A 20,991-nucleotide genomic window follows, 5' to 3' on the forward strand; every position below is an offset into this window, starting at 1 on the left:
GTGTCGTATATTCCACTGTATATATGTACCACGTTTCTAACTGAAAACTTCAAGGGATATACACTTTTGCTTTCTACCTGCCGATCCCCACCATCACCCTCTGATGAAAATTATCCTAATTTTAAAATAAAGGGACTAGGAAATTCCCTGGTGGTCCAGGGGTTAGGTCTCAACGCTCTCACTACCAGGGGCCCAAGTTCAACCCCTGGTTGGGGAACTAAGATCCTGAAAGCAACACAGCAAGGCCAAATAAATAAACAAAAGGAGACTGTTGTTGTTTAGTCACTAAGTCATGCCAGACTCTTTTGTGACCCCATGAATTGGAGCCTGCCAAGATCCTCTGTCCATGGGATTTCCCAGGCAAGAATACTGAAGTAGGTTGCCATTTTCTTCTCTAGGGGATCTTCCCAACCCAGGGGTCGAACCCTCGTCTCCTGGATTGGCAGGTGAATTTTTTACCACTGAGCCACCTGGGAAGCCCAAAGGAGACCAGAGTGCTGAAAAGACTGGGGCTCTAGACCATCCAGCAAGCCAGATTTCAAACTAGAAATGCAGTCAAATCTCTTTGCCTCTCTAAGCCTCGCCTATAAAGTCAGAGATGTGGATTAGGTTGCTAGGACCCTCTTCAGCTCTCAGATCCTGGGTTTCTATGACGCTGCGGTGGGTGGTCCATCCCCTCAGCATGAGGCTCCTGATAGACCTGAAGCTTTCTGCTCCCTCTCCAGTGGCCCCGTCACTGCTTCTCCTCCTGGATTTGGAATATGCTGGCCAGACTGCTCTCCGAGGTCCTTGCTTACTGGCCAGGGGGAATTTATCACTACCATCTCCGGGTCCTCCCTGTCCAGAGCCTGGGGTACAGGCCTGGTTATAATGAAGTAAAAGATTCAGATCTGCCCTCAAGAAGCTTACACATAATGGGAAGAGAGAGAAAAGGTATAGTTCGATGAAAAAAAATTAACCAGGTGCCCTTTCACCAGTCTCCTTGCCTCTCCTTTGGTTCCTGCCTTTTGCTCTGCTCTGTCCCCCAAGCCAGCCATCCTGCTGGCTCACGCCTCATCCTACACGCCTGCTGAACTCAGCTCCTTCCTGGTCCCTGCTATGCTGCGTGCTCTATGCCTTTGTACATGCTGCTGCCCCCATTCAATCAGCCCAGGTGATATATCCTTTAGAAAACTTTCTTGAATTACCCCAGGCCATTAGTACCACACCTTCTCCATGAAGGCCAGGATTCTGCTTGCAACTATTACAGCACTTACAATCCTGAACCAGAAGAATTTGCTTGCGCATCTTTCTTCATTAGGCAAATTACCCTCTAGGAAGTAGATTCAGTCAATATTTGATTCCTTTTTTTTTTTTTTACATTTACTTAGGTACACTGGGTCTTAGTTGTAGCATGCGGGAGGTTTTGGTCGTGACATGCAAACTCTTAGCTGCAGCATGTGGGATCTAGTTCTCCAACCAGAGATCGAACCCAGGCTCCCTCCATTGGGAGATCAGAGTTTTAGCCACTGGACCACCAGGGAAGTTCCCTTTCTAACTCATCACATTTCTTTTTGGGCCAATGAGGTTATCTATTTGGGTTGCCCCAAGTCAGCTGGATTGTAGGAAAAGTTGGCCCAGGCCAATACTCTGCTCCCAGCCTTTAGCCATACAGCACTTCTGAGTTTTCTTCCACGCCCCTGCCTCAACATGAACTGGAAAATTAAACACATTCTCTGAAAAGCCAGGCTTAGGGGGGCTCTGTTAAGAAGCCTCTTGCTTTCATTTAACATTTCATTGGAAGGACTGATGTTGAAGCTGAAACTCTAATACTTTGGCCACCTGATGCGAAGAGCTGACTCATTTGAAAAGACCCTGATGCTGGGAAGGATTGAGGGCAGGAGGAGAAGGGAACGACAGAGGATGAGATGGTTGCATGGCATCACTGACTCAATGGACATGAGTTTGGGTAGTCTCAGGGAGTTGGTGATGGACAGGGAGGCCTGACGTGCTGCGGTTCATGGGGTCACAGAGTCGGACATGACCGAGCAACTGAACTGACTGACTCATGTCTAATGGGAGAACTGAATATTATGCTTCTTAAGAGAAACATTTAAAAGTCTCTGTTCCTTTCTGAATCTTTCAGCATACTATTTTAGGATAAGTATTCTCTGAAGCATGATAAGTTTTTACTGTCACTACTTGGGGATAAAAAGAGGATGGGGAGAACACTAAGTTCATTGAATATCCACCCTGTGTCCAGGACTGTGCTGTACATTAGGGCAGATGAGTGGAAGAATAAAAAAACATTCTGCCCTCATGGAGCACATATTCTTGCACATGAGATTTGAAAGTCCTTTCTTTAAAGCTAAATGTTTTAACTTAAACATGTTAAGTTAAAACAATGCTGAGGTTGTAGTCAGGCAGACTTTTCTTCAGTTTAAACTTCCGTCATTAAATGACTACCTACTGACTGCCCAACAGAACCAGCAATTCATTCTTACTGGGGGACAGGATGGTGAACTAAACCAGACTTGATCCCTGCCCTAATGGAGCTTATGTCAACTAGAGGCAACAAGTGCTAATTAATTATGTGCTAGTGCTAAGCTGCTTTCAGTCGTGTCTGACTCTTTGTGACCCCATGGGCTGTAGCCCACCAGGCTCCTCCGTCCATGGGATTCTCCAGGCAGGAATTCTGGAGTGCGTTGCCATTTCCTTCTCCAGGAGATCTTCCCGACCCAGGGATTGAACCCGCGTCTCTTTGGTCTCCTGCATTGGCAGGCGGGTTCTTTACCACTAGCGCCACCTGGGAAGCATGAATTATAACTGACCACTGCTTCAAATGGCAACCCACTCCAGTATTCTTGCCTGGAAAATCCCATGGGCACAGGGACCTGGTGGGCTATAGCCCATGGGGTCACAAAGGAGTCAGACACGACTTAGCGACTGAGCACAGGCGTGGTTTCAAAGGGAGGGACCCAGTGCTGTGAGAGACGACGTAATAGTGGAGACACCTAGTCAAGGTGTCACAACTTGAAGGAAGAGCAGGAGCTACTTAGATAAATGAGGAAGGGAAATACCATCCAAGCAGAGGGGCACAGAGTACAGGCACAGGAAAAGTCTAGACCTGTGCATCACAGTAGCCACTAGCCACCTGTGACAACTGAGCCCTTGGAATCTGGTTAGTGTGACCAAACTACTGAAATCTTTTAAAAATTTATTTTATCTGGCTGTGCCGGGTTTTAGTTGCAGCCCACGGGATCTTTGATTTTCCTTGTGGCATGTGGGACCTTTTAGCTGCACCATGAGAACTCTTTGCTTCAGCACATGGGATCTAATTCCCTGAACAGGGATCAAACCTGGGACCCCAGGATTGGGAGCGTGGAGTCTTAGCCACTAGACCACCAGGGAAGTCCTAACATCTTAATTTTAGTTAATTAAAATTTAAAACCTAAAGCAGAATAAATTAAAAATTATTGATTGTATGTTGAAATGATCATATTTGGGACATATGAGTGAAAATAAACATTATTCATAGTAATAGCACCTGATTTTCAAAAGAATTTTTTTTTAAATATGGCTCTGAGAAAATTCTAAATTATGTATGTGGCCCACATTATGTTTCCATTGGATGGTGCTGGGTCAGATCACGCGGTTTGGTTCCAGGACATGGAAATTTCCCCTTTTCAATGAAGTAAGGTATAGTTGGAAGAAAACTGCACTTGGACCCAGAGACCCATGGGTCCTGTCCCTCACTGGTTAGATGACCTGGTGCATTCACTAGGTACCCAGTAAATATCCCTTGAATGAGCCTGAGTTTCTTCGTTTATCAAATGGAATGTTTATCAAACACACACTATAAGGATTTTAGGAGATCTGGAGTCTTTTCTCGAGTAGTTCTCTGCACCCTGCTCACGGTGCGAGAAGCTGCCCCTGGCCTCAGTGTCCCCCACCCTTCAAAGCCGACGAGAGATGGGGCGTGGGAAGGCAGGGTCATGGTGTGTCTGTTTATCTTACCTGAAGACTGCTGGCGGAATCCGCGGAACTCGGCGGTGCCGATTCCGCCACGGGGCCCTCAGGGGACCCTGTGAAGTTCTGGATGGGACACCCGAGACCTGCTGGCCCCCACATCCACCAGGAAAGGGTACCCTTTGTTTTGTGATCTGGGAAGAGGAAGAGGAGGAGGGACGTCTGGGAGAGGCCCATTTTGCTGCTATAAGTCCTGACGTTCTCCCGGCAACGCGGGCCACAGCCGGCACCTGCACCTTTTCTCACAACAATGCGGGGCATCACTAGCTTCTTGTGCACGCCGTTACCATGGCGACGGTCCTCGTAGGCGGGGGAGAGACCAGACCAAGGGGTGTGCGGGGAGAGTGAGTGCGGTTTCTCGACCTTGCCTATAGCCCAAGTGACTCCAGAAGACACTGCCTCTGTGGAGTCTATTAAGTATGTCAAGAGCCGTCCTCATGAGTTTCTGGCGCTTCGCATAGGGTCGCGGTGGGGACCGCCCGGGGCCGGGTATCCCCAAATCTCTCGGTGGTAGAATCCGGCGGGGCTGCGCCCGCGCATGCGCGTGGCGGCCGGGCGACACCCGCTCTTGATCTGGCCGCGGTTGACTCGGCTTCTGGTGGGTACCAGGCGGGAGGTCGGGGGTTTGCTTGGAACCCCCGACTTTAGGGCACGTCAGGTACGTCTCTGAGCCCGGCATCGCCCGAGGGTCCGAGAAAGGGTGGGACGCCGGCGTTTGTCAGGGCCTCCCGGCAGCTGGAGCGACCGGAGGGCGCGGAGCAGGGGGCGGGGGCCGGGTTCTCCGCAGGCGGTGCACCGCAGTTGTCGTAGTGTGTTTCCTGGTTTGTAAATTGGGGTGGTAATTCCCCTCGTAGGTCAGCGATGAAGGTACTTAACGAGAGCGCGCGAATGGACGCTCTCTGCGGCTAGTTAACAGCCCTGCGAGGCGGCCATGTACCTGCGTGGCACGTCCTTGCTTGACTCTGAAGTCTTTGAGATTCCGGTGAAAGCTAGAGACTTCTTTCTCACTTTCTTGTTAAGAGTAAAAGAAAATACTGTATTTTATGGCCCATTGCAAACGATAAAGCATTGCATAGTGAAGAAGTGATTACTATCATCAGCGCAGAGGCGTAGACCTTATTTAAAGCCCAGTTTCACCGCCTTCCCACGGCGTGACTGGAGGCACATTACTTAACTTCTCTAAGCCTCAGTTTCCTGATCTGTAGATGGGAAGAAACAACTTGATCTTCTTCCGCCAGGCCGGAATACTGGAGTGGGTAGCCTATCCCTTCTCCAGTGGATCTTACAAACCCAGGAATCCAACCGGGGTCTCCTGCTTTGCAGGCAGATTCTTTACCAACTGAGCTAGCAGGGAAGCCCTGATTGTAAATAAAGAAGCCTGGGGCCCAGAGAAGTAAGTGCAGGGGCCCAGTGGGGGTGAACAGCAGAGCGACGGATTGAACCCAGATGCTCTCCATTCGCTTCCGTTGTGCTGAGCCCTCCCTCTCTCCAGGGAATTTCACTGGAAAGAGGGCTGCCTGGGGCCAGGGGGTAGAGCTGGTACCTCTTCGTTCACACTCATGTTCCAGAATCTCCGGGTCTCAGCCAGAGTTGTTTGTGGATGGGTGGATCTGACTTAAAAGTTAGTCCAGACCCTTCCTTTTCCTTGTTTGTAATATATTGATGATGGGCGTTGGGCTTAAGTGTTATGAGAATTATTGAGATCATGGGTGAAGTGCCCTTGTGAAGACCTTATTTACCAGAGAGGTTTTGTTTCTTGAATTTTTTTTTTTTTATGGCAAAGTATTAATGGCTATAGGTGTGCCTCACCCTCCCATTCCTGTTTTGATTCGATACCCTCTCCAAACGGGCTGTACCAGAGAAAACATGGGCATTTTCCACAGAGTTCGAAAGCCAGTAAGGCCCTGGTCCTCTTGACTCAGAAATGATTGCAAGTGCAGTCTTTCCACAGCATGCCTCAGGCCTCTCTGCTCAAGGAAAAAAGCCCCGCAATTCTATAGGGCTCCTGAGGTCTTCTGTTCTTCTGCAGCCTGGCGCTGGGAGCTGCGCCGCTGGAAATAGTGGTAGGCTCGGACACTGCAGAGGTAGCCCCCATACACCGTGAGGAGCATCATGGAGGTGGAGAAGGTCTTGTAGCCAATGTCAGCTAGTTGCTTGGCAGTTGGCATGTTGTCCCCTGGATGCTGCCGCTGCCTCCCGTCCGACCGAGGCCTCCAGCCTGTGCGACCTCCGAGCGTAGCCCTCTTGAATGTTATTGACCAGAGATGTATTCACTTACATAATAAATTGCCGGGCATTGGCATTAGATCCTGCAAAAGTCCACCCAGTCAGCAAAAAGTTAAAACCTGGAAGACTAAAGTAGCTTGGCCTGGGTTTAGCCGGCAACTGAGAGGCAGAACTGGGCCTAGAACTTGGCCTGTTGTTTCCAGGTACTATGCTCAGTCTTAGTGTTCTTAGCACCAGTGGGGGCTTTGCACAAACAACTTGGCTTATTTTTCCTTTTTCAGATGTCTCTAGGTGCTTGGAGGGGCAGGGACTGCTTCTTATCTGGTTTTTTGTACATTAGTTTGGTTTGTTTTCATAAGTTACATGTGAATATATTATCACTGTAATAATTCATTAAATCCACAAACATATTTCTTTACTATAACTTTATATTATAACATGTAATTGCCACTATTTGGCCATTTGGGGTGTTTTTTTAACCTTTAGAATGGCAAATTCAGGAATTAGGATGGCAGAACAGGGGTTAGGATTCCATGCTCTCACTGCCAGGGGCCCAGGTACCATCCCTGGTTGGGAAAGTAAGATCCCGACACAGCTAAAAAAAATTAAAATTAAAAAAATCTGTTTAAAAATGGCAAATTCAGTTAAGTCAGCCATCCTACTTCCTTTCCCAGATTTAACTGCTGTGTGCAGTTTAGTGTTTATCCTTCCAAATCTTTTTAATTTAGAGACCTATATTCTTGCTTTATTTTTCTTTTTGTCTTCTCATGTGGGATTATAATATATACATTGTTCTGTTGCTTGCTTGTTTTTTTGTGGTCATACCATTGGCATATAGAATCTTTGTTCCCTGATCAGGGATCGAACTCATGCCCCCTGAATTGGAAGTGTGTAGTCTTAACCACTAGACCACCAGGGAAGTCCCTATCACTTGCTTTCTCTTTCTTTTTTTTTATAATTCTTTTTTTTTTTTTATACTTTATTTTACTTTACAATACTGTATTGGTTTTGCCATACATTGACATGAATCCACCACGGGTGTACTTGCGTTCCCAAACATAAACCCCCCTCCCACCTCCCTCCCCATAACATCTCTCTGGGTCATCCCCGTGCACCAGCCCCAAGCATCCTGTATCCTGCATCGGACATAGACTGGCATCACTTGCTTTCTTAATGATAGAGTGTGTTGGATGTCTTTTCAAGTAAGTACAGGGATGACTATCTCTTTGTTTTTACTTACAATCTACTGTTCCCTTATAATAATGTGCCATAATGTATTTGGCTATACCAACCGTCGGCAGACCTTTTGCACTGTTTCTTATATTTGACTGCTACCAACAACGGAGAATATTTGTGTGAATATGTCCAGTTCTTTCTGGAGGATAAATTTTTACAAGTAGATTTGCTGGCCAAAAACTATGCACCTGAAAGACTTTACTAGGTTTTGCCTAATGGAAAAAATGATAGCATCTTATATTTCCACCAAGAGTATCTTTGTCTCCATACCTTCACCAACATGGTATTATTGATCTCTTAAATGTTGCCAACATGATGGTTGAAAATGCTTCTTTTCATGATGTACCCCACCAGTTGTTAATATAAGGATAATTTGGTATACATGTTTAGCCAACTGACGATGGCTATGAACCTTGGGAAAACTGGATAACTTCTTCGAGCCCTAGTTTTCTCATTTCTGATGTGGACAGGAAAATTACCATATGGGATTCCTGCAAGGAATAAAAGAAATATATGAACTGTCCCTAGCATTGGGTCCAACCTCTCATGGATACTCAAGAAGTGATATTAGTTAGTTAGTTTTTGTTATGACCTTTTCTTTTTTGGGTTAAAACCGTTCTCCCTGGATATTCCTATTTCATTCCTGTTCTGCCCTCTGTGGACATAAGAGTAATTGTCTTCCTTCTTCCATGCTTTTTCTTTCCTCCTGCAGAAACAATGCCAGGGCCTTCCACGGTGTTCTGGATGACATAGTAGCACAGCTTCAAAGACCTTCAGCATCTCGGTCCCCACTGCTGTCCCACTCACCATCAAGATGGAAGCATTCTGGTTTGTCCAAGTCCTACAGTGTTATGCCCCAGCCCAAATGCCATCTCTCATGCTGTGGGTCTACAGCTGTTTTTTGGAGGACTATTGCTTTACAATGTTGTGTTGGTTTCTGCACAACACTGTGAATCAGCCATAAGTATACACATGTTCCCCTCTCTCTTGAACCTCCCTCCCACCCCCCACCCCATCTCAACCCTCTAGGTTGTCACAGAGCACTGGGTTGAGCTGTGTTATATAGCAACTTCCCACTAGTTATCTTTTTTATATATGGTGATGCGTATGTTTCATGCTACTCTCTCAGTTTGCCTCATCTCTTTCCTGCACTGTGTCCACAAGTCTGTTTTTCTGTCTGTGTTTTTAATCACAAACACACACCAGTAAAACTCATGAGCACACACCCCTAAATGTCTTATGTATTTCATTTGTAAGTCATATGCACATATACTTCTATACATATATGTATATCTATATTGTAAAGCTTCTAAAGAAGCTTCTAAACTTAACAGGCTCCTCCGTCCATGGGATTTTCCAGGCAAGAATACTGGAGTGGGTTGCCATTTCCTTCTCCAGGATATTGTAAAGCTTCTAAAGAAGCTTCTAAACTTTTGTCATTAATTTTACTGCTATTAATTTCTACATCACTGAAAACAGTACGAAGTTTTTTCTTTGTGTTCTTATTGAATATATGTCTTGCTAATTGTGATGAAAACCTACTGTGCGTTATTTTTTTAATAATAGTAGGTCTAAAGCCTTGTTTCAAGTATTCTTGAGAAGTTCCCTCTCTTTTTGGCCAGTTTCTTGCCAGATAGGATAAACTCATCACCGGTTTTATCTCATAATGTGGTGAAGGAAGAGTTTATCCCTGGGAGTAGGAAAGGTGAGAGCTCTGCTGCTTTCTTTTTGCTCCTTTGTGCCTTTATTATTGTTATCGTCATTCTACGGTTTCTTAGAGGGAATCTTGTTGAGCTATCTGTGTATTATACATTAAAATTGGGCTTCTCTGGTAACCCTTATGGTAAAGAGTCTGCCTGCAGTGCAGGAGACCAGGGTTCGATCCCTGGGTTGGGAAGATCCCCTGGAGAAGAGAATGGCAACCCACTCCAGTATTCTTGCCTGGAGAATTCCATGGGCAGAGGAGCCTGGTGGCAAATAGTCTCTGGGGCTGCAAAGAGTCGGCCACCACTGAGCAAATTACACACACGCAATACAGGGAGAGAAATGAAGCGTGGCCCTGCGTCTCACCACATACAAAAGTTAATTGCAGATGAGTAGCTGTCCTAAATGTGAAAGCTGAAAGAAGAAAACTTCCAAAAGTTAATGTGGGGAAATATCATGACCTTAGGGTAGGCAAAAATTTCTGAAATAAAAACCAATAATCATTAACAAAAATTTAATAAGTCAGATCCCATTAAAATTAAGAACTTCTTTAATCAAAAAGAAACCAATAAGAAAGCAAAAAGACAAGTTCTCAGTAAAAGGCTTTTATTTCCTTATAATGGAGTATGTGTAGACGCTGCTGCCCCAGTTGTGAGTCTTACCAGTGTCCAGGAGTAAGGATCTCACGCCTTTTGTTGTTGTTTGGTTGCTCAGTTGTGTCCAACTCTTTGTGACCCCATGAACTGTAGCACACCAGGCTTCTCTGTCCTTCACTGTCTCCCAGAGTCTGCTCAAACTCATGTCCATTGAGTTGATGATATCATCCAACCATCTTATCCTCTGTCACCCCTTCTCTTCCTGCCCTCAGTCTTTCCCAGCATCAGGGTCTTTTTCCAACGAGTCAACTCTTTGCATCAGGCGGCCAAAGTGTTGGAGCTTCATCGTCAGTCCTTCCAAGGAATATTTAGGGTTGATATCCTTTAGGATTGACTGGTTTGATCTCCCTGCTGTCCAAAGGACTCTCTTGAGAGTCCTTCTAGTGCCTTGGTCTAGACTATAAATCTAGTGATGCCAGTTTTTAGCAAAACTTAAGACCAGCCAGTTAGGCACTTGCCTGTGGTTGACATAGACTAGTCACAGACCTGTGTTCAAATATCAGTTCCCACTTAGGCCCTTAGTTGTTCTAAACCTCATCTGGAAGATAGGTATACTCAGAGGAGCTGAACCAAGGGCAATTGTAAGGACTGAGATGTTGCCAAGATCTGGGCATGCTGCCTAGCACATCATGAGCGCTCAACACGGGGGAGCTGTCACCAGGATAGTTAGTGGTCACATGACAGAATGTGTGTTTTACATGATTGCAGGACGGGGCACAAGGGCACTGATGCAACTCTTTGTACCCCTTGACTTTTTCTGACCCTGGGAGAAGGGAGCATTGACCTTTCCTTCATCAGGCTGAAGATGCCTCTCTTTGGAAGTACGTTTAGTCCAAAGAAGACGCCCCCTCGGAAGTCGGCCTCTCTCTCCAACCTGCATAATGTGAGTATCAACAGTGGTGTGCAGTGTGAACAGAGCCTCGAGCCTGACCTCTTATGGGAAGTGTGGTCCTCCAGAGGCATCCTCGTGGGAAGGTATCCTTTTAATTCGTATGATTGCTATTGCTGAAAACATGTCTTAACTCCTATTTGAAAATTATTATCAGAGTTGTTCAGGAACCTTAAAAGACAGTCGTTCTCATTATGATTTTGGGGACCAAACGATCTTATCCAGTTTGACTTCAGTTGATTCCCAAGACTTGGCCAGGAATCAGTTTTTTAGTCATGTCTGAGAACAAATTCATTCTCAAAGGATGATGTTTTGCCAACATTAAAAACATTCAAAAGGATTTGCCACAGCTCCAAAGGCAGTTTCTGAGCTTCTCCAGGGTAGAGGGTTTGCATTCATTTCTGTATATCCAGTACCAGCCCTGGCCCACAGTGGGCGCTCAGTGAGCTGTAGAAACATCGAGAAACACATTAAAGAACAGCTGCTACCACTAATTGGGACTTAGCATTTTATGCCTTTTCCAGGACATATGTAGCTCCATAGGAGCAAGTGATGGCTCAGGCTTACATTTAAAAAGGATTTTTCACTTGACGAAAAATTTACAGTGAGACTTCTTAAACTGCCAAGTGCCCTGTAGATATGAAATATTTCAGTTTGCAAATTTCAGCATTTATAGATTTTCTGGAAAACACCTATTATATAAAGCAGTACTTTTCTTTTATAGTTTAAAAGTTTTTTGGTACCTTATTTAATTTTCTGACTTTATTTGAAAAAAAAATTATTAAATGTGCCAAGTTATGATTAGAGAAAAAGAAATGAGTTGTTGGGGGGGTCACATAGTTGGGGATTGCCACGTGGCACAGGGGTAAAGAACCCACCTGCCAATTCAGGAGACCCAGGTTCTATCCCTGGGTCAGGAAGATCTCTGGAGGAGGAAATGGCAACCCACTCCAATATTTGGCAGGAAAATGCCAAGGACAGAGGAGCCTGGCAGGCTACAGTTGGTGGGGTCACAAAGAGTCCGATGCAACTCAGTGCATGCAGGGGGTCTCACAGCTAGCGGAAGAGGCGCTGGAGCACGAGCCCGTGAACTCTGGCTGCCTGATGCCGGCATGAATGTCTCACCCACAGTTGGACCGGTCCACGCGGGAGGTGGAACTGGGCCTTGACTACGGAACCCCCACCATGAACCTGGCCGGGCAGAGCCTGAAGTTTGAAAATGGCCAGTGGATAGCAGGTGGGCTGCGTTTCCTGCCATTTTGCCCCAGCAAGGTGGTGGAGGCCAGCCTGCATTTGGTGACCGCTGGTTGTGCCCTTCTGCCAGAGACGGGGATTAGTGGAGGTGTGGACCGGAGGGAGGCCCAGCGCCTGCGGAGACGGAACCAGCAGCTGGAAGAAGAGAACAACCTCTTGCGGCTGAAGGTGGACATCCTGCTGGACATGGTGAGGGGGGCGGCCAGGGGGCGATACCTTGGCTTTCCCTGGGCAGCTTCACGACGAGTCATTTCAGCCAGCCCACACTGTCGAGTGCCAGCTTGCCCAGGCACATTGCTCTGAATCCAAAGATACGAAACCAAGGCAGACAGAGTCCCCACCTTCCAGGGCTCAGGGTCTAACTGAGAGAAGGACAGTAAACACGGTGACAGTCCTCAGGGTAAGGACAGAGATTAGAGTCTTGTCCAGGCCTGGCATCCGCAAAGGAGAGAGAGCTTCATTCTGTCCAGTCAGGAGCCCATCGAGGGAAGGGATATTTAAGGAAAGGTAAAGGGAGGAGCGGCGGTTGGAAGGCACTCAGGAGTGAAGGACAGTCTGCTCCTGGCTAGGCAGGGACCTGCAGCAAGCAGCCATTAGCCAGAGCCCGGCGGAGACCTGCGGAGAGCCACGCTGCCTCTTGGCATCGGTTTCCTGTGGCTTTTAAAACAGCCTGTTGAACCTAGAGGGGTATGTGAAGGTTCGCCGGGAGGCAGGAGAGCACCCTGTCGTGGTTAAGAGCATGTGTCTGTAGCTAAACTGCCCGGGTCCCTGACCCAGCTTCGCCCCTGGCTGTGTGACTTCAAACAAGTTACTTAACTACTCTGTGTGAAGAAGCTAAGTGTCTTTAGCAGTAAAATGGGCCCGAAAAGAGGATCCACCTCATTACTGAGTTAATACAAGTAAAGCTCTGGAAATAGCATCTGGCTCGGGAAGTACAGCTCTTCTGTTTCACAGTCAGCTGACCTCTGGAGTCTATGTCTCTCCATCCCTGTCTGCAGCGTCTTCCACCCTCTCCTCCAGAGACAATTGAGGGATCCTGATGAGGGGAGTGGCGTTCTTTTTCAGCCATTTTTATGTGAGCCATGACTCAGAGGCAGCTTAGTCCTTTAGCCTTGAAATCACCAATATCTGCTCTTTTCATCCCCTGAAACCTGGTGTCCTTAACACAGTGAGTGCCACACAATCCTAGGTGATCAAAAGTGATGAGAGAATGGATGGTGAATGTTCCGCAAGCTCTTGAGGCCCTGGGTCATCAGGAGATTACTCTCTGCCCCGTTACAAAGGGGTTCCCATCGTGGAGGCGCTGGCAACGTTAGAGAAATGCCAGGGGGCCTTGCCCAGCGCACAGGGCTGACCTTGCCACCCTGAGTCATGGCCGTGAAACGTCCGTGTCACTTAACGCTTTGCTGCTCTTGTTCCAGCTCTCGGAGACCACTGCTGAATCCCACTTAATGGAGAAAGAGCTGGATGAACTGAAGAGCGTCAGCAGGCGGAGAAAATGAAGACCCCCAAAGACATCTGTTCAGAGAACAGGGGAAACCCATTCATCAGAAGAGGGGAATGTGGTTGAGGGTATTTTTAGCCAAACGGAGGGATCAGGTCCCGGTAGAGAGCATCATATAATGGGGCCAGAAGGCACCGGCCCCCTTGGGTTGGGGGTAGGCAGGTGACTGCAGTGGATTCCAGGCCAGTCCTGTGCTTCACGGCAGGGGACACCTCCCCGGGGAGGTCTGGTTGTGACGGAAGCCTTTGGGTTTTCTCCAGTCACTAAACACCCAAAGGCCCATGGCCCAGGCTCATCCTCCTGGGACGGAGATCATCCCATCATCCCCTCATGTCAGTGTTTGAGGTATGGCACCCTCTTGTTGGGGGGGTCTCAGATGAGGGGCGGTCCTGTTTCTCATCCCTCCAGCCCATCCTCTTGCTCCTTCAAAGAACACTAATTTCCCCCAGATCCACAACCTCCTCTGGCTTCAGCATCTCGGCAGCCAGCGCCAGCCTTTTACGGCAACACTATATTTTTGTGCTACTTTCCTCTCTACCCTACTTTTTAAAATTAAATGATGTTACCTAATCTGTGGCCAAAGTGACTGAAAAAAAGAAGCCTCAGTTTTCGAGGAAGTGAGTTATGGAGGCTGGGTTCTAATCCTGGGATGCGCCATCCGCTAGGTGGGGGGTGGGGTGGGGAAATGTCCCCATCACAGGAGAAGCATTCCAGCTTCCTGGGCCTCAGCAGAGGCTGAGCTAGAGCAGAAACGGCCATTCTGCGCAGATCCCCTGCCTCCTTTCCGGGTATTGGGACTCGCCTGGACCTGGCAGGGACTGAGTGGTTGGGATAGAGGGCTGGCTTCCCCAAGTGGGAGTTTGTACTCTTAGAGGGAGCCGGGCTTCTCTGGCTGGTGGAGGGAGCCAGCCAAAGTCAGCAAGAGGGAGTCCAGCTTCCAAAGTCCAGGGCGAAGACCCTGGGGGCAGGATACGGAGCTCCAGGCTTTAGACGGGATGGCTGCTGAGATCAGCTGTTTCTGGACGCCCGTTACCCGCCTGGGACAGGACTCTGGATCTTGCTTAGACTCTCTTGCTCCTCAGCTCAGCCCTGCAGAGCAGGCCATATCAGTCTGCATGCCTGTTGGCAGATAAGGAACCAAACTCAAAAGCTGGTCTGGGATCAGAGCGGAAGTGTGGGAGCCTGTGGTCCACAGCCCACAGTGAAAGAGGGGAGCTGGTGAGTGGCTGCCTCCTGTAGTCCATCCTCAGGGCCAGCTCCCTGAGGGGCAGATAGAGAAGCCCCAGCCCATAATCTTCCTTCCTGGTGCAGGAGAGACTAACTTAGAAGACACTGAGAAAGGATACTGGATGAGACTGCACGTTTTCACGTGCAAATATAGGCTCAATGGAGAGTTTGCCTATTCCTCAACCACTGTCTTTAGCAACCACTTACTGTGCACCCTGGATGCTAGACACCTGTAGACAGTGGGTCAGTGGTCTTAGGATGGTTCAGCTTACAATGTTTTGACTTTAGAATGGTGCAAAAGTGATACATATTTAGTATAAACTATTTTTTGACTTATGATAGTTTTCCAGGCTAGCAAGATGGATATTCATTGGAAGACCTGAAGGTGAAGCTCCAATACTTTGGCTACCTAATGTGAAGAGCCAACTGAATGGAAAAGACCCTGATAACCAGGAAAGACTGAAAGCAAAAGGAAAAGGAAGTGGCAGAGGATGAGAAGGATGAGATAGGTTTATTGGGACATAAACCAAAGAAGGGTTATGTTTCTAATTCTCATGAAAAATTTTCAAGTTTGTTATCATCATCCCCTGCTTTTAGATGAAGAAACAAGCCCAGCAAGATGGCCCAGCTAGAAGGGAAGGATCCGGGACTGAAAGCTTTGGAATCAGGAGGGGCGTGTTTCATGGTCCCAATGATGTGGGTCCTGGTTTCCTCTGCACCACCACTGGCACCTGAGGGGGATTCAGCTGTGTGGGACAGCTCTGCAGTGAGGAAGCGCTTGTATTTAGGGTGAGGAGGGAAGTAAACCATTGGTGAGTTTCACCAGAGGAACGCCAATTGACTTTCATTTGACAAAAAAAAAATCCCTCTGGCTTCCCTGTGTGTGAGAACAGATGGGAGGGGCAAGGCTGGGACCAGAGAGGTGGCAGTTTAGAAGAAGTGGTCAGATTCTAGGCTGGAATTCAAGGTGGAGCCACCAGTGTTTGCTGATGGATGTGTTGTGTGAGCTGAGTCTAAGGATAAGTCAAGAAGATAAGGATTTAGCTCTTAGCCACTACCTTTTTCCATCTCCATTTTTCCAGTATTGTAATGACTTCACTTTCACTTTTCACTGTCATGCATTGGAGAAGGAAATGCCAACCCACTCCAGTGTTCTTACCTGCAGAATCTCAGGGATGGGGAGCCTGGTGGGCTGCCGTCTATGGGGTCACACAGTCGGACACAACTGAAGCGACTTAGCAGCAGCAGCAGCAGTGTCACACTTTGATTAAGCAGTATTCATTGTTCACATGATACATTCCTTAATACTGTTATAGATGAGATTTGGACTGTACTGTTTATTATCTTTGGGCACAAAGGATAAGTCAAGGATAATGAAAATCTGTAAGAAATGGGAAAAATAATCAGCATATCTCACTACCATAAATCTTTTTGGCCCCCCCACCCACCCACACACACGCACACTGAAATGCTGTGGTTAGGGAGTTCCCTGGTGGTTCCATGGTTAGCAGTCTGCATTCACTGCTGAGGGCCTGGGTTCAATCCCTGGTCAAGGAACTACGATCTTCAAGCCATGCAGTGTGGCCAAAAAAAAAGAAAAAAATGCTATATACCTTTAAGATCTTACTTTTTTGTCAGATACATCTATCAGATGCTGGCTAAAATGCTTCCTCCTCCAAGCTTTATTGACCAAATCTACTACTTGGGGAGGGGGGGCACCCTAGTAAATAGTGCTGTCTACTTAATGTTTGCTATCACTTGTAATCACTGCAACCATCTTGTAAATTTATGAGCTGAGTGTCATTAGGGAAGAACTGTTACTGAAGAGCTGAGATAGAAAGTTCTGTGGGTGTGAGGGAGGGAGAGCAAAAAACCAGAGAAGGGGTTTCCCTGGTGGTCCAGTGGTTAAGAATCCACCTGCCAATGCCGGGGACACAGGTTTCATCCCTGCTCTGGGAGGATCCCATATGTCTCATGGCAACTAAGCCAGCCTAGAGCCTATGGTCCACACAAGAGAAGCTACCACAACGGGAAGCCCGCGCACCTCAACAGAGAGTAGCCCACTCTCAATGCCACTAGAGAAAGCCTCCAAGCAGCAATGAAGACCTGGCACAGTCAAAAATAGAGATGCTAAAAAAAAAAAAAAAAAATTTACATCTTGAGGCCTAATAAGGGGATCCATATGCATAACTGTACAGATACAGGCTGATGTGTATGGTTTCCTGGGAGAGGGTACTTAGAACTTCTGTAAAATTCCCAAAGGGATCTATGTCCCACACTGACTGAACCAGACCAAATTAGGCACTACCGTATTGCCAGTTTCACATTCAGAAAGAGAGAGGAAAGGTGGGAGCTACGGAGTTGAGGGACGGGATAAGAGGAGCTGGGGGCAGGGTTCTAGAACACCTCAGCTCCATCCAGATGGCAGAGTCACCCTTGTACCCAGCATGGGGCATCACCCCTCACTTGATGGCACCCGCAACTTGTCCCTCAACAGAGGCTCTGGGCTGCCATCAGTCCTCGTGTGTCTCCTTTGCTGCCACGGAGCCATTTCTCCTTAAGATAATCAGTGACGCTTTCCCTCCTTCCTCCCCAGCAGCTCCTCCTCGAATTCACTCTTGGGTTGGGGTAAGAAGATGCCCTTCCCTACCCCCGACACTTTTAGGGGGATTTTTGGAGGATAGTTCTGATTTTGTTTTGTTCTGACATTTTGGCTTTTAATTAAAAAGTTTTTATAGGTGGCAAAACACATAAAAATTACCATCTTTTTTAAAGCATACAGTTAAGTCATATTAATACATTCACCGTATTGTACAACCATCACCACCATCAGGGATTGAACCTGCGCCCTGCCCCCTCGCAGTGGAAGCACAGTCTTAACCACTGGACCACCTGGGAAGTCCCCTGTTACTGGGTTTTGTGGGGGTTTTTGTTTTTAGATTTTATTTTTATATATTTATTTATTTTGGCTGCATTGGGTCTTCATTGTGGTACTCCAACTCAGTATTTGCGGTATGTGAGGTCTTAGTTCTCAGACCAGGGATCAAACCTTGGCTTCCTGTATTGGGAGCACAGAGTTGTATCCACTGGACCACTAAGGAAGTCCCATAAGGCCCAATTAGGGACAGTTTACACAATCCAGATCAATGGGTCATCATGGCATTTTACAAGATTAAGAAGGAAGGTTATCTAGACTTCCCTGGGGGTCCAGTGGTTAAGTCTTTGCTCTTCCACTGCAGAGGGTACAGGTTCGATCCCTGGTCTGGGAACTTAAGATCCCGCATGGCTCAAGTCCAAAAATAAAACAATAGAAATTTTGTTAAAAAAGGAAGGCTATCTCCTAAAGAGATGTGACCCTTGATGAGATTAAGAAGGAATATCTAGGAGGTCCCCAGGCAATCTATCTCCCAAGGAGGTCTCCCAAACCAGTCAGTCCTAAAGGAAATCAACTCTGAATATTCATTGCAAGGATTGATGCTGAAGCTGAAGCTCCAATATTTGGCCACCTGACTCGAAGAGCCAACTCTTTGGGAAAGACCCTGATGCTGGGAAAGATTGAGGGCAGGAGAAGAAGGGGACAACAGGGGATGAGATGGTTGGATGGCATCACCGACTCAATTGACATGAATTTGAGCAAACTCTAGGAGAGTGGAGGACAGAGAAGCTTAGTGTGCTGCAGACCATGGGGTCGGACACACAGAGTCAGACAGGACTTAGCAACTAAGCAACAACAGCAACAAGGAGGTCTAGTTAAAACAGAGTCATAGTTCAGTCACTCAGTCGTGTCCGACACTGCGACCCCATGAATCGCAGCACCCCAGGCCTCCCTGTCCATCACCAACTCCTGGAGTTCATTCAGACTCACGTCCATCGAGTCCGTGATGCCATCCAGCCATCTCATCCTCTGTCGTCCCCTTCTCCTCCTGCCCCCAATCCCTCCCAGCATCAAAGTCTTTTCCAATGAGTCAACTCTTCGCATGAGGTGGCCAAAGTACTGGAGTTTCAGCTTTAGCATCATTCCTTCCAAAGAACACCCAGGGCTGATCTCCTTCAGAATGGACTGGTTGGATCTCCTTGCAGTCCAAGGGACTCTCAAGAGTCTTCTCCAACACCACAGTTCAAAAGCATCAATTCTGCGGTGCTCAGCCTTCTTCACAGTCCAACTCTCACATCCATACATGACTACTGGAAAAACCATAGCCTTGACTAGGCGGACCTTAGTCGGCAAAGTAATGTCTCTGCTTTTGAATATGCTATCTAGGTTGGTCATAACTTTTCTTCCAAGGAGTAAGCGTCTTTTAATTTCATGGCTGCAATCACCATCTGCAGTGATTTTGGAGCCCAAAAAAGTAAAGTCTGACACTGTTTCCACTGTTTCCCCATCTATTTCCCATGAAGTGATGGGACCGGATGCCATGATCTTCGTCTTCTGAATGCTGAGCTTTAAGCCAACTTTTTCACTCTCCTCTTTCACTTTCATCAGGAGGCTTTTTAGTTCCTCTTCACTTTCTGTCATAAGGGTGGTGTCATCTGCATATCTGAGGTTATTGATATTTCTCTCGGCAATCTTGATTCCAGCTTGTGTTTCTTCTAGTCCAGCATTTCTCATGATGCATATAAGTTAAATAAGTGAGGTGAAGTCACTCAGTCGTGTCCGACTCTATGCGACCCCATGGACTGTAGCCCACCAGGCTCCTCCGTCCATGGGATTCTCCAGGCAAGAATACTGGAGTGGGTTGCCATTTCCTTCTCCAGGGGATCTTCCTGACCCAGGGACTGAACCCAGGTCTCCTGCATTGCAGGCAGATGCTTTAACCTCTGAGCCACCAGGGAAGCCAGGAAGTTAAATAAGCAAGGTGACAATATACAGCCTTGACATACTTCTTTTCCTATTTGGAACCAGTCTGTTGTTCCATGTCCAGTTCTAACTATTGCTTCCTGACCTGCATACAGATTTCTCAAGAGGCAGGTCAGGTGGTCTGGTATTCCCATCTCTTTCAGAATTTTCCAGTTTATTGTGATCCACACAGTCAAAGGCTTTGGCATAGTCAATAAAGCAGAAATAGATGTTTTTCTGGAACTCTCTTGCTTTTTCCATGATCCAGCGGATGTTGGCAATTTTATCTCTGGTTCCTCTGCCTTTTCTAAAACCAGCTTGAACATCTGGTAGTTCACAGTTCATGTATTGCTGAAGCCTGGCTTGGAGAATTTTGAGCATTACTTTACTAGCCTGTGAGATGAGTGCAACTGTGCGGTAGTTTGACATTCTTTGGCATTGCCTTTCTTTGGGATTGGAATGAAAACTGACCTTTTCCAGTCCTGTGGCCACTGCTGACTTTTCCAAATTTGCTGGCATATTGAGTGCAGCACTTTCACACCATCATCTTTCAGGATTTGAAATAGCTCAACTAGAATTCCATCACCTCCACTAGCTTTGTTTGTAGTGATGCTTTCTAAGGCCCGCTTGACTTCACATTCCAGGATGTCTGGCTCTAGATGAATGATCACATCATCGTGATTATCCGGGTCGTGAAGATCTTTTTTGTACAGTTCTTCTGTGTATTCTTGCCACCTGTTAATATCTTCTGCTTCTGTTAGGTCCATACCATTTCTGTCCTTTATCAAGTCCATCTTTGCATGAAATGTTCCCTTGATATCTCTAATTTTCTTGAACAGATCTCTAGTTTTTCCCATTCTGTTCTTTTCTTCTATTTCTTTGCACTGATCGCTGAAGAAGGCTTTCTTATCTCTTCTTGCTATTCTTTGGAACTCTGCATTCAGATGCTTATATCTTTCCTTTTCTCCTTTGCTTTTCGCCTCTCTTCTTTTCACAGCTATTTGTAAGGCCTCCCCAGACAGCCATTTTGCTTTCTAGTGTTGGCCTAAGTGTGATATACCGACTCGATGGACATGAGTTTGAGTGAACTCCGGGAGTTGGTGATGGACAGGGAGGTCTGGCCAGCTGCAATTCATGGGGTTGCAGAGTCGGACACGACTGAGTGACTGAACTAAAGTGTGATATTTGGGAGGCTTGTTATTAATAAAATGCAGATTTCCGGGCTCACCCTAAGCCCACTGAACAGAATTACCGCGGGCACACCCGACTCTCTTGCCTTAACAAGTTTTCCAGTTGTGTCACGTTTCTGTCCGCCTTTTCAAGGCCGGTGAAGTCAATCCGCCAGATGGCGGCGCTCTTCCCCAGTCCGCCAAGCTCCGGCTCCCGGAAGAGCTGCTCTATCCGCCTTCGCCGCTGCACTCGCCTCTTCTCTTCCGTTTCCGGCGTCCCC

At 47.1% G+C, this 20,991-nt stretch overlaps 2 protein-coding genes across 3 annotated transcripts; one reads left to right on the forward strand and one right to left on the reverse strand.

Annotated features, from left to right (window-relative positions):
- The first annotated feature begins 4,569 nt into the window (after window positions 1–4,569).
- On the forward strand, window positions 4,570–14,003 carry CBY1 (chibby 1, beta catenin antagonist). Of its 2 annotated transcripts, XM_068971866.1 has the most exons (6): window positions 4,570–4,666; window positions 8,183–8,298; window positions 10,629–10,713; window positions 11,851–11,956; window positions 12,044–12,162; window positions 13,395–14,003. In XM_068971866.1, the coding sequence occupies exons 2-6, from the start codon at window positions 8,285–8,287 to the stop codon at window positions 13,473–13,475; spliced, it is 405 nt and encodes a 134-aa protein (XP_068827967.1). In that variant the 5' UTR covers window positions 4,570–4,666; window positions 8,183–8,284; the 3' UTR covers window positions 13,476–14,003. The 2 variants fall into 2 exon arrangements, with proteins under 2 accessions (XP_068827967.1, XP_068827968.1); XM_068971867.1 differs by lacking the exon at window positions 8,183–8,298 and having other exon boundaries at window positions 4,580–4,606.
- On the reverse strand, window positions 5,800–6,227 carry LOC138079185 (cytochrome c oxidase assembly protein COX14). The gene has a single exon (XM_068972049.1). The coding sequence runs from the start codon at window positions 6,174–6,176 to the stop codon at window positions 6,003–6,005; it is 174 nt and encodes a 57-aa protein (XP_068828150.1). The 5' UTR covers window positions 6,177–6,227; the 3' UTR covers window positions 5,800–6,002.
- Window positions 14,004–20,991: the final 6,988 nt, after the last annotated feature.

This window comes from Capricornis sumatraensis, chromosome 4 (genome assembly GCF_032405125.1).
Source record: "Capricornis sumatraensis isolate serow.1 chromosome 4, serow.2, whole genome shotgun sequence".
Lineage (NCBI taxonomy): Eukaryota > Metazoa > Chordata > Mammalia > Artiodactyla > Bovidae > Capricornis > Capricornis sumatraensis.

Coding starts and splice junctions, on each gene's coding strand:
- LOC138079185 (XM_068972049.1), bottom strand. CDS start 6,176: ATGCCAACTGCCAAGCAACTAGCTGACATTGGCTACAAGACCTTCTCC.
- CBY1 (XM_068971866.1), top strand. Junction 11,957..12,043: donor AAATGGCCAGTGGATAGCAG/GTGGGCTGCGTT, acceptor CCCTTCTGCCAG/AGACGGGGATTAGTGGAGGT. Junction 12,163..13,394: donor TGGACATCCTGCTGGACATG/GTGAGGGGGGCG, acceptor CTCTTGTTCCAG/CTCTCGGAGACCACTGCTGA.